General features: G+C 42.3%; 1 protein-coding gene across 1 annotated transcript in view; it reads left to right on the top strand.

Annotated features, from left to right (window-relative positions):
• UNC5B (unc-5 netrin receptor B) overlaps positions 1-13553 on the top strand; it is a gene marked incomplete at its 5' end in the record, with an annotated part of 149550 nt that overhangs the window by 113532 nt on the left and 22465 nt on the right. The window contains 5 exons of the mRNA XM_019538644.1: positions 5921-6064; positions 9109-9212; positions 10618-10798; positions 11800-11967; positions 12592-12756. Coding sequence (XP_019394189.1) covers positions 5921-6064; positions 9109-9212; positions 10618-10798; positions 11800-11967; positions 12592-12756 — 762 coding nt within the window. The remainder of the gene's footprint in view (positions 1-5920; positions 6065-9108; positions 9213-10617; positions 10799-11799; positions 11968-12591; positions 12757-13553) is intronic.

The following is a 13553-nucleotide window of genomic DNA, read 5'->3' as shown; positions in this document are numbered from 1 at the left end:
CATAGAGGGGGAGGATCACCTCTTTGGACCTGCTTGAGATGCATCTGTGGATGCATGACAAGGTATGGTTGGCCTTCCTGACTGCCCATGTCCCTTTGACTTATAGCATAGTATTTCAATCTAGACTTTTTATTGTCCATAACTTTTTCTTCCCTAGTCTTAACTCTGAGTTGACTTCATTCTGTAAGTTCTCGTTGGCCTGCTTCTCCACAGCCATTCAGTAAAAGAAAGTCTGTGTTTAACTGACATTTGAGCAATTCCGCATAAAATCCCAAAGGTTCTTTCCTGCATTTTTCTTTTCCAGAGAATTTCTAGACTCTTAGACCTTATCTTCTAGATTTCCTAATAAATACATATATTGAGGACTCTACTTGCTATGTGAGCCGAGTTTGCAAGTTGCTGGTCAAACCCATGAAAATTAAGGTTGTTGTGCAAGTTTAGGGATGGATGGCTGCCCTCAAGATAGGTGCCTCACAAATCAGCCTTTTCAGTCCCTCCCAGGTTATTGTTTCCTTCTGGGTTCACATATGGCAGCTATCTCTGTAGTTGGTGATTACCAGGAAAAGGTGTGGTGATGAAGTGATGTTGTCATCGTTTTGTTAGCGATAAGTGATTTCAGAAAGGAAAAATATTTCTTGTCTCCTGAGCTGTTCGTTCATTCTTTTGTTTGCTGTGTTCAGATATTTTTCTATCTTGAACGAATGTCTACCTGTAATTAAAGTTTCCATTAAATAAGTCTGTGCTGCACTGTTGAACTTCTGCAAAGGTCTATGTAAAATGCACATGAAGACTAAATTACTTTATTAGAATAAAAGTTACCAGCATGAATATCAAATGAACTCAGGATGTAAAGAAGCTTTAAATTCCCAGGAGTCTAGTTGCCATGTAGTACTGTAATCCCAGCTGTGCCACCACTGCAGCAGCTAAAAGAGCCAAATGCCTGGTATGATTCATGCGTGTTAGTGGTTGAGGGCAGTCCAAAAGAGTATGGTAAAATGCAAGAATTTTATACTGGATCAGATGCGGTAGCAGAGCAAACCCTTCAAAAAGCAAACAGTGCATGTGGCTATATGCAGTGTTGTGGAGCAGCTAATGCTTTGGTCACTACACATCTTTTATCTGTAATTAACTTGCAGCACTTCCTAGCATTTATATATCCACTATGGGTCTTTGCTCAGAATTGAAAATCCTCATACTGTAGAAAATAAACACTGGTTGTCTACTGCAATTCCTGTGTTCATTAAGTTCAAGAAAGGCTTCATAAGCAAAAATGTGTAAGATCTTCACCTGAAAACTTGGGCAGTTGCTTAATAGACATGCTATAGTTAAACAACAAGAATTTGTTCTAATGTAATAAGATGGTGACTGCCAGTGGATTCTGTCCTGATGGAAGGAATGAGACTCTGTTTAGCACAACAAAAACACTCCCAACACACAATGAAGTCACAAACATTTTTACTGCAGCTTGTCACAGTTCCTGGTTGTCACAGCCCTTGTAAACTTCCTACAGCTGGATGACACCAGGCTGCTGAGTTTGGGTTCCAGCATACTAGGACTCTGGGCTTTTAAGCTTCCTATGCTTTTAGTAGGCTGAAACACTGGTTATTTCCTTGCCTTCTCTATCACAGATAGGTACAGCCTCTCTCTTTGTTACCCCTTTAGAGAAACTGGACCTAGGAGCTCAACAACCTGAGACCCTCTGCACATGCACATGCACGTGCACATAAATGCACCCAATCTCTTTGCCGGAGCTTCGGCCACCAACTCCCAGAATTCCAGTCTTGTAGATGCCCTGAGTTTAGAGGTAACTTCTTCCAGGACATGGGACAGTTGAAGGAAATACATAGGCTTTATAAGTGTTCTAAAAACTACCAATTCCTTACTTTATCTAGCACAAGAATTAGGCAGCTCTAAGGGATTTAGGTCAGAGTTTCTTAAAATAATCCTGAGTCCATCTTCCTGCACATGGTTTCTCCAGTGAACTATAAGATGTTTGTCCATCTCCTCCCACTTCTGTACCCAGTGTCTTTGGGATGGTCCTGCAGTTAAAGGACCATCTAAGTTCTTCTTCCCTGACCAAGCTCTTTTATGTACTTTTGAGGTTTTTTGAGTCTCTCTTTGTCAGGTGAGTCCTTGTCAGCCTGGCAAGGTGATCAAAGTCCACCACCAAGTGATCCATTGCTTAGTTACCTCCCTGTGAAGTTCAGACTTGACAAACTGGTTTACCCTCTGCAGTCACCATTTCTTTGTTCAAAGATCCCATATTTAAAGTGGTGATTGTGGTTTGCTGCAAATACACAGAGAGAGAACCCAATACCAAATGGATTTCATAAGATGGATGTATCCAAATCATCACACCTGACAAACTGCATCTCTGAGTAATGATTTCTCCAAATACCCCATCTCTGGTTCTTAGGCCTCTCTTTGCATCTTACTTGAAATTGAATCCTATGATTCTTTTACTCACAGATAAGTCCTGTTTGTACCTACCTGGTTCACCTCAGCAGGTCTGACATCTGGCCATTCTATTCTAAAAAAAAGTCTATCAGAATTAGTGACCAAATAGCCTACTTCAAAGGCAAGCATTTATCTAGAACAAATGCCCTTAACAGACTACATGCAGATCTAGTTTACCAGATGTTTAACCATCTTCCCCTGGCAAAACTAATTCCATCTAGTCTCTTTCACAGAGCCTCTCTCTGCCAGCTTATCTACCTGCCAGAGTTCAATCTTCACTCACAAAGCACATACTGTAAATTTGGTGAGAAAATGCTGTATTCTTCAAATAAGACCAAAAAGTTGAATTGCAGCTCTGAGTGAAAAACTAAATCTATCTGTAAAAAAAGAGACTGTGTTGTATGCTTATTAAAAAAATATTCACAGCTGGTATATCAGCCACTTCAACAAAAGAATCTGCAGCCAAAATGGCATACTATACTAACAGTATGTACATTGGTTGTCTGCTACTTCTAGTTAGAACACCTACAAAGTATAGTAGGAGTTGTAAAATTGCCAGTTACAAACTTATATATTTAAGCATTCAGTTTCTTCAACAGTGTGTCCTTGGCTAAAAAGGTAAGATGCGTGTCTTTAAAAAATAACCTTTTGATGATGTGTATTGAATAAAATGATTTCTAACATTCTGGCTGTATCTGATTCAAAACATTTCATGTAGAAGAAACCAAAATAATCCAAGTCAGAGGGTGAATATCTCAGTCTGATATATAGGTAACATCTGTAAAAGCACACGTTAGAACGTGACCAGCCACTTCAGTGGCCATGGGGAACCAGACAAATGAGTTTTAACTTGCCTGTCCTAAAATTCATAAACTCCTCTTAGCCCTTGATGTGTTATTTTCATCTTGATTGTTTAAAAAGCTAACATGGCAGTTTAATTATGTAGATTATCTTTATATGGCCAGCTAAACTTTTCAGCCAGGATTTTCAAAAGTGGCTAGGTCCTTTTGTGAATCTCTCTTTTTGGGTTCCCAGTCTGTGACACCTTTAAGGATTCTGATCATCTGTCTTGTGATCAATCAAATCAAATCAGAACCTTTTAAAGTATATGAAGTTGAGCACCCAATAATTTTGGCATTCACCTTTTAAAAATCCGAATCTTCCTTTTTGTTTCTTTTTCTTTAACATGGAGATTTATGTTTTAATATTCTAAATTATACTGGTTTGCTTTAGATATTTCATTTTTTCTGTATAAAGAGGGTAAAAAGAAAGTATTTTTATTGCATGGATAGAAATAAATTAACCATAATTTTCATTAAAAATACATCTGTACATGGCTTTGAACTCACTGACCAGGTTAAAATAGTAGGGTAACCCTTTATCCTTTATAGTGTAGACTTTGCAAATAGCTATACATTTCTGTAGGTTTCCATCTGACTCTGTCCATGAAGTAGAAATATATTAAAATGGGGACAGGCAGTTGTTTTCAAAAATTGTGCTCCATGTTTTAAATGAAGCATATTCCTCAGTTCATATTGAGATTCATATGTGATATGCTTTGAAAATTAGAAATCATTGACTGGCTGTTTTGTTTCTTCAACATGTTTCCTCCACTAAAATTACCTTTCAACTATTTTAATATGATACATATGTGATAGGGTTTGCATTAAAAAAGTTGCTCTGCTTGGGATTGTCAGGCAATTAAACAGATTCCACAACCCCTCTAGATACTAACTGGTGCTTAAAAAGTAAACATCTAAATCCTGATGGTGACTTCCTATATAGGTCAGTGTCCACCCCTTTGTTAGACTCAGGGCACATCCTGGAAAATGCCAGCCCTTAGCTTTCACTTCATTTTTGACTGTGGAAAAATACTAGAGCAATTCTGTTGCAGAGAACTCTGAAAGACCACAACGTCAGAACGTTTTTGATCCTGTGGATTCCTATTTGAAATCTCTGGGTTTACCTTGTAAATCATGCATAGGTGTTTGCAATCCTGACAGTGATAATATTGTGTGACACTCTGAAGCACCATCAAAAGGAGCTCACGGTACCCTAACTGCAAATCATTCCTATAGGTGATTGCTATAGGTCAATCATTGCCCTCGAATGACTAAAAGCAGTCCAGCTGGTTATGGCAAATTTATGTAAACAGGAAGTCTCCTTCTATTCCCCAGTTGACCCACTTGACTGCTTGCCATGACCCCATTCAAATTGGACAGATTGCATTTCTCAGCTTAAAGACAGAACCCACTTCTCTCTTCTTTACTGCCTCCTCTCAAGCAACTGCTGCTTCCCTCCACCACATTCTGAAGAGCTGACTCATTGTTCTTGCCACTTACTTTCACTATCAAATATCAGTGGTCCCATCATTTATTTCCAAACCTATCGTATCTTCAGGCTTTCCTTGCTGGGTGCCATGGTAGCATGTTTGTCGTTGGAACGTTAGTCTGTCCAGGTGTCAGCTAGACAGAAGTGATGATGTCAGCCTAATTTAGCCACATTTAGTCTCTGCAAAAATGAGGCTTTCCCAGGACCCTCAGCAAGATTAATAGAAATGTTTGTAGATTTTGTTATAGAAAAAATCCAGTGAAAAGAGTGTTTTGTTTGGATTTAAACCTTCCACTGGCATGTTACATGTGCTGAGCTACAGTGACGATGAGGTGCTATACCTTCCGCTATAGGGTGTTGCTTCCAGCTCAAGTTGTAGCACTTTATTCTTTTAGCTCTGCCGGTTCCTGTCTAATTCCCTTGTATTGGCCAGGAGATTGGCCGTCATGCTCATTTATGAAAGCCAGGAGGAATCAGTCTAGAAACATGAATTGATAGTCTACTTCCATGGCCTGGGCCCAGTGAAATGCAAAAAGATGTGTGCAAGAATCAGTGGTGAAAAGTAAATGTGATGACTTCAGGGCTCTTCCAAATTTAATAGTGAAGGTGGTAGGGGATAAGATTCCAGGGCATTCAACTTCTTTTTTTTTTTCCTTAAACGTTAAGATTTTTCTTAAATCCTCCTACATGGCAACTGGAAAGAAAATAAGTATAGCCAACCCACAGACATAGTGTTACCTTTAAAGCTCATCTGTGGCTGAAGAGAAATTGGACATGGGGAAAAAGAGGGAAAAGTGATTTCAGAGAGAGAAAGGAGAGAAACCACTCCTGAAGAGGGCTGGCTGCTCTCTCTGTCAGCTGCACCATTTTGATTAAGGGTGCCATACAATGTATATGGTCCATGAAAACTAGTGAAAAATTACCTCCAGAGGCTTGGTAAGGCTTTTTATACTGAGGCTTTACATCGCCTCATAAGTCTCCCTTTTTCACCCATAATTCTCCTCTGTGTGTGTTTGTGTGTGTCTGCACTCATACAATCTGCTTCTGTATAGGTAGATTTCATAAAGTTTCTACACACAGGCTTTTTGTCCTTGCCCCCTCGATAACTCTTTGCTGCTTTCTCTCCTTCTAGGGATGCTCGTAAGGGAGGTCCAGATCGAGGTCTCTCGGCAGCAGGTGGAGGAGCTCTTTGGTTTAGAAGACTACTGGTGCCAGTGCGTGGCGTGGAGTTCTGCTGGGACCACAAAAAGCCGAAGGGCCTACGTCCGTATAGCATGTAGGTGTGACACTCGCAGTCACCACACAAACTATTTAAGTATTGCTGGCCCCGTATCTGGCACAGACTTCTCCTTACCAGTCCATCTCCAGACTCTAAATGGGAAATCTTTCTCCTCAGCCCTAGTGTTTTAGATGGTGAGGAGTTCTTAACATGTGTATAAATTTGGCAATCTCTACTGTTTTGCTATTTTTAATTAAGCTAGTAGCAGTTCCCTCTGCTCTTCCAGCCATCACATTCAAGGCTGCAGCCTCTCCTCACTCATCCTGGAATCTGGTGATTACTTACTAGCATATGCCTGTGACTCCCCCTTTTCCACAGGGTATGCCTCAATGTACAGCTTGCCCATGATGTCCACTGAGATGGATGTCAATTCCACTCCAATTTAATGCACCATTTGGTTCTACGCAGAGTGCCAGAGCCATGCACCCCCACTCCACTGCTTCAGTCATGCTTGCTGAGATTCATATAGGGAGTCAGTATTGTCACAGCACAGATTAGGGCCAGAAACTGCTAACAGGACTATTTTCAGCTCTGCCATTGACCCACTGTGTGACCCCTGGGTGAGTTGCTTAACATCTTCGGACCTCACTGTTCCTCCTGCTAAATGTGGATAATGCAACTCTCACTAGCAGATTGTGGTAATTAATTAGTAAATGTTTGTACAGCCTTTTCAACATATTTAGCATTTACAGAGGGCTTCATTATATTTAATGTCCCTGCAGTTAACACTTCAAACATAGAGTTGTTTTTTTCTGATTCAGCAAATGTAAGTCTTACATTCCTTACCAACCAAATGGATCATGCATTCTGAGGACAGGAATTCTCTAACACTGGCTTAGCCTGCCATCCAAAGGATGTTCATAGTGATTCCCTCAACAAGAAAAATGTTGGAGACACAGTACATTCCAGTGTAGGAGCTACAGCCTTGCCAGGGGAAGAGTTGTTCAGTGACTAGAGAAGTGTTACCTTAGAACACTCCTGCTGAAATATCAGAAGTTAATATGATATCCCAGTTTAACTGTGCCTTATGGTTGTCTTGTGTCCAGGTTGCCCCTTTGCTATGTTCCATAGGAGCTGCACAGCTGAGAAAGAGATGGGGAAGGTGCCTGTTGCCTAAACTTCCAGGGATGCATCTTGGTGAACCTCCTTCCTGCACACCCCTACAGTGACCCTCCGTAGGGTTTGATCTCCAGTGTGCTTTCACCTAGGTAGCAGCACCAGCTCTATGTGCAGGCATGGTGCGGTCTTCCTTCCTTCCAGAAATTTAGGGGCAAGACCAAAAAGCAAGGAGAAGTTAAGATGGAAAGTTTTATGCAACTCCTACCTGTAGCAGCTGTTTCCTCTCTTACTACAGTAATTGAGACACTGTAAGCCTACAAGACCGCTTTAAGACAGGGTGAAACTTCCTGCTATCAGTTGACAGCGGAGAACCATTGCTTCAGAAAAAAATGGGTGTCTGTTTGCTTTGAGGCTACAGCTCTAATGGAATAGCCGTGTTCTGTTGTCTACCTTCATAAATGGATGCCAGTTTGGTGACATTTACTAATGGTCCTCACTGAGTCTCTTGAAATAATTGTGTCAATGATCCTGGGTTCATTATGTATCCTGAAAAAGCAGGGCAGGAAAATTGGGCTGGAACTGCATTTAGTTGTAATTGTACTAATGCTGGTTGGAAGGCATCCTGCAGGGTAGGGCACCACCTAGTGATAAAGGAAGGGAGAGATTTCTCTCTACAGAAGAGCTTCACCCAGGAGTGTGCAGTAAACTTTGCTCAGCTGAACACTGCAATAGGTTGCTTGTCTTCTTCCTTTTGCAATTTTGTGTGATGTGAAGAGATGTCTGTTCTTACTTATGAAGAGTAATTCCTTACAATGCAACTAGCCCTGATGATATCAAGGGGATTGTTGCTGAAATAAGATGCTACTCAATAATGGGAGAACTGTGTCCATGGGTAGCATATTTCTGATAGTAAATTGGTATGAGCACTATAATAGCTGAAAGTGGTCAATTTCATATTAGATTCTATGTGACCTACAGTACAATTGTATGGACTGTAAATTTAACATACAAGACATATAATAATGACATATCTCACCTGTAAGATACATGCATTTTTATTCTGTGTGTTGGGTTTAAAAGAAAAGGCATAAGGTCAGATATTCAAAATAATTCAGCTCTCATGTAGGCACCTGTTTGAAGTAGTTAGGTGTTTAGGAGTTGGCAGCTCCAAGGAGTTATTGGTCTCTCAGTATCTTTGAAAAATCTAGTCCTTGGGTTGCAGTAACAGGTGTAGGGTAGCATACATCTGAGAACCTCAGGGGTATTAAATAGAACCAAGGAGACCTAATTCATAACTTCAGTGCAAATGGTAATAGAGCTGCCTGTCACTCTTGGGTCATTGTATTCTAAAACATGCTGCCAAAAACAGTCTTCCTTTCCACTAGAGCATCTGAGTAGCAAACAGTGCCCCCTTGTGAGATACAGATTGCTAAATTTTGGATGGATATTTTGGTTAGCTATGAAAAAGAAAATGAATTCTAGGCAGATACATATTGCCATTCCCCCTGCTGCCTACTTAGAGCAGTTAAATTAGGGCAAGGATTATGAGTTTTTATTTTAGGAATGGAAAAGCATATGAAAACTTGCCTTATCCGTGGGTGAGCAGATGTTGGCCTGTGTTCTGAGACATGCAGTGTCAGAACTGGCCTCTTTCTGCTGAAATATATTTCCATCCAGAAGACAAGCATACATTTAAGAAACAGCGGATTTTTACATTGCCAAGGACAAGCTAGAGCACAAAGGGCAAGGTAGGTGGTTGATGAAGATGACACAGGTGCTAGTGATACCCAGAAAAATCTAAAGAAGTAGTGGGATGAAACAAGTTAGAGTCCTGAGTGTTCTGGTCAGCCCATGTTTCAAATGATTTCCAGATAGTTTTCTTTCCCTGTTGGCCAGAATATATAGGGTTCCCTTAATGTCACATGAGTTGCTTCATGCCTGTCATTGGTTGCTGATGCTTGGCACTCATTTATGCTTTTTAGACTTGAGGAAGAACTTTGACCAGGAGCCTTTAGGAAAAGAAGTCCCACTGGAACACGAGGTGCTTCTGCAGTGCCGTCCTCCTGAGGGAGTACCACCAGCAGAGGTAAGCAGGGCTTTCTCTCCTAAATCCTCAATTACAGAGCCAGTCCAAAGGGGCATGCTAGGTAGGCAGTGCCAGCATACTGGGACTTGTTTTACTCCTACAAGAAAATCTCTATTTGCATTATCATACACTTACAACAGATAGCCCCTTCCATCCTGTCATCACTTGGGATGGTTTTGCCCTGCATAGACAGAATTTTATATTGATGCCAACCTTGCCAGGGGCCCCTCAGCAGCAGAAAACTTTTTTTCTATTGAGTCTTCCCACCAGCAGTAGGACAGGCTCCATCTCCTTCTCCTGGAGAGCAGCACTGGCAGAAGAGGAGGTGTGGCCACAGCAGTGGGGGATGTGCATATTTGCTGCACCTTCAAGGCAGCCTAGGATACTCTGGTTCTTGACCTTGTACTGTGTTTGTATCTGAGAACACCTGTGAATGCTGCAAATACATTGGCTACTTACATCTCAAGTAGGAAGTAACTGGATTAAGTTTTAAAAAGCTTCCTGAACTACCTGGTATCTTGTCATTTTTAGCAGATAGGCAGGTTTGTGTTCAGGATCTTACTTCCCAATACCTTTTTCTGCTATGAATTTTTGCGTGCCTTTAGATAGAAAATCAAGGAATTGACTGGCAATTGGTAACTGCACCATCCTCCCCCCAGTTCTTTCCCTCCTTGCCTGGACACATCTATGGCATCAGCAAAGGCTGATCATGAAAATGCCAACCAGCCTGGCAGGCTCATTGTCATGCCCTGCTGTTAAATCCATGGAAACCTGCTATATCTCCTAAACTCTTCTTAGCCCCTGGCTTCAAGCACACATCTTCCCACGCTTGTCCCTGCAATAGTGCTCTCCTTCCAGCTGGGATTGCTAGCCCCTCAGCAGTTTGTCAGCTGAGTTCCAGTTTGGGAGAGAGGACAAGAGAGAGATTAGCCACATCCTTGCAGATGGATTGGAGCTGTGATGAATGGCCTCACTTTGAGGCCGTCAGCTTTCATTATTCAGCAGAACTGTTTATTTTGGGCAGTGGATCTGTTATTCTGACATCTAATAACACACTTAACCTCAACACCTGTTCAGTCCACCCCTCTCTCTGGTACACGCTGATCTACCTTTAACCCTTTGTAGTACTGATCTGGGAGAAGAAAGGCAAGAGATGGCTTGTTTAAACATTGCAGGTAAAAAGGAAGCAATAGGGAACTAGGAAGATCAACATGAACTTTCCTACCAAAACAAGGCCTTGTACAAACCAGTCACCTTTTGTCCTTTGCCTCAGTTACTCTCTACCGTCATATTAGCATATTATTTGTCTTTCCTCTCTTTTTCTAACTTTTCCAACATTCCACCACTTTCTTTGTCCTTTACCTCCTCCTCTCGCTCCTCTCTCTCTGTCCTCCTTTCTGTTTAGGTGGAGTGGCTGAGGAATGAGGATATAATTGACACCACTCAAGACACCAACTTCCTGATAACAGTTGATCATCACCTCATAATCAAGCAGGCCAGGCTTTCAGACACTGCCAACTACACCTGCATAGCCAAGAACATTGTAGCCAAACGCCGAAGCACCACAGCCACCGTCATTGTCTATGGTACTGACCCTTTCTTTTAGCTATATTGTGTTTCTGCAAGCCAAGGAGCATCTTGTGTTACTACTTGTGGCTGTATTCATATAAATCCTGTAAGTCATCAGCTGAAGTATATGCATAATATGAGGGAGATAAATTATTCCAGGCAGGGAGATCTCTGTTGCTACTGCCTGAGGTGAAAGAGAATCTCCATTAGCTTGTACCAGTATCAGTTTGTTATGAGGGCTTCTGTAGGCAAACCTGAAACAAGATAAAAAAACTTCCCCTGGTTCCTAGTCTTGGTTCAAATGAGGATGGGCTGCTATTTGAGCAAATCTAAGAGTTTCTCAGGGAAGGCAAAGGCAAAGCTGGATTTGGCTGAAATTTACTTGGAATTTGGGGTTTGTGAAACCAAAAGTAAACCCTGGTTTTGCAAATCTCAATGAATCTAAATCAAAGAAAAAAGGCCCAACTCAAATGTGCAGATCAGGTCCTACTTACTTCCCAGAGCAAAATAGGTACTGTTTTCCATTCTGTTTTTCTGAAAAGTTCTCCAAGGTGAAAATATTTGTGAAGTGCAAAATCCTGTGATGTCTCTTCAGCTGACATAAGCCAGTGCAACTACTCTGTGGTGTGAAACAATTTGCCCTTTTCAACAAAAGCAAGGTGTAGTTGGATGGTATTCAGATGTTGTGGTGATAACAGAGATGGAGGTTGTTGATTTATAGGAGACTGTTGTCACTGATTTGAGTAAGATTGAAGGAGCCCAGTGGTTGACTGCTGACTGGTGTGGTTTAGTCTATGGAGCAGCAAAAGAGCTAGGTACAACTGTTACCTTGCGTGTGGTGGCCCAGTCTGGTACATTCATGTAGCTGTAGAGTTTTCTCCAGCAGCAGCTTTATCTGTTTCAGGCTGTGTTTGCCAGGTGAGAAAGAATGAAAGTGAATGGATTGAGGTGGGTTATTCTTGGATTCTAGGCTTTAAAACCCTCAGAGTGGCATTTTTGCTATCTTTTCTGTTCACAGTGAATGGTGGCTGGTCCATTTGGTCAGAATGGTCAGCTTGCAACAACCGCTGTGGCCGTGGCTGGCAGAAACGTACCCGTACCTGCACCAACCCAGCTCCTCTCAATGGTGGTTCCATCTGTGAGGGACAAGCCTTTCAGAAAACTGCCTGTACCACAATGTGCCCAGGTAAAGAATGACTCGTGCAGCAGTCTGAGACCAGCTGGAAATATGATAAGTGCCTCCCCTTCTTGGATTTCCCAGGTCAGCAAGGCCTCTAGTGCTCCTGAGGACCTAGCAGAGATGCAGTGTTGTAGAGGCAGGGCTGTAAGAGGTCAGATGGACGGTGTCTCAGAACAGCCGTCTTCCATTTACCATGTGGCATCTTTTGCCTAGTGAACACTCTTACTATGCTCTCTGAAAATGGAAGGTCCCAGAGGTCAGAGCAGCTGTACATGTTACATGCATGGCTGTTCTGTTTCAAGGGTCCAAGGTTTCCCATCTCCAAGTGAGCCTGAAGTATTACTTTGCCCTACCATCTAGAAAACAAGCCACCCATGAGATAAATTTCCAACTCTCCATGACTTGGGTTGTTAAAACCAAGTTAAACTTTCATTTCCTAATCTCTGAATTCAGAGATTGTGCTGTTGCTGAGGCTTCCTCCAGAAGTTTCTCTGGCTTGTTGTCTGTGAAGATATGAGAAGCCCAGATGCTTCTGCATCTTGTAATCCTATGCTCTTTCCTTTCCCCATCTTTAATGGGTCATTTTTTCTTTGTATGTGTGTCTTTGTGTGACTCTTCCCTGGAATGCAGTAGATGGAGCCTGGACAGAGTGGAGCAAGTGGTCAGCCTGCAGTACAGAGTGCACCCACTGGAGGAGCAGGGAATGTGCTGCTCCATCCCCAAGGAATGGAGGCAAGGACTGCAGTGGGGTGCTGCTGGACTCCAAAAACTGCACTGATGGACTGTGCATGCAAAGTGAGTGAGCAACTGAGCCTGCCCTGGAACAGCACAGAAGAGAGAGGGGATTGAGGGAGGAACGGCACAGCCTTAATAATACTAGGAAAGTTTATTAGGACAATTTTCTCAAAATAGACCTTACACGCTAAAGAGTTTATTTCTGCCTTTGCATGGGCAGCAGACACTGTGCCTGGTGTCCTGCCATAAGTGGGCAAACAGTGTAACTTAGGCTCTTCTCTTCCCTGAGGTTACAATCAGAGCTCATTCTGGTTGGGCCCAGAAGAGCAAGTGTAGTTCCACTTACCACTGCAAGTGAAGTAATAGAAGTTCCAGCCTGGATATCCAAGGTAGCCTGGAATGGACTCTGATTACACTGGTGCCCAGAGTGCTGCTGAGGTAGAGGTGTGGGGATAGTGAGGTACATGAAGTCATTGGACTCAAAAGAAAATGAAAGTTATTAATGGTGCTAGACATACTCACTTAGGTGGATACATTCTTCAGAATCATCTGCTGACTAGGGCTGTGTGAAGCTTCAGGTGGTGATTCAATTCAGAGGAGATTTGGCCCAATTCAGTGGCCGAATCTCTGAATCCGAATCGAATCAAGACCAGTTACAATGTCCGAATCAGTTTGAAGCTCTCCAAATCTTCAGAAAAGATTTGGAGAGCTTCAGTGTTTCATCCAGTCCCCACCCACTGCAGCAGAGACCTGCAGCTGGACTTGGAGCCAGTAAGTAGGGGGTGGGGGAATGGGGGCTAGAGGAGGGGGGAAGGGATCATGGGGGAACCCCTGACAGGCCCCATCCCTTGCCTACT

Source organism: Crocodylus porosus, unplaced genomic scaffold, assembly GCF_001723895.1.
Source record: "Crocodylus porosus isolate Cpor-Errol unplaced genomic scaffold, CroPor_comp1, whole genome shotgun sequence".
NCBI lineage: Eukaryota > Metazoa > Chordata > Crocodylia > Crocodylidae > Crocodylus > Crocodylus porosus.
The sequence above is the reverse complement of the archived record's forward strand: the minus strand, read 5'-3'. Positions and strand labels throughout refer to the sequence as shown.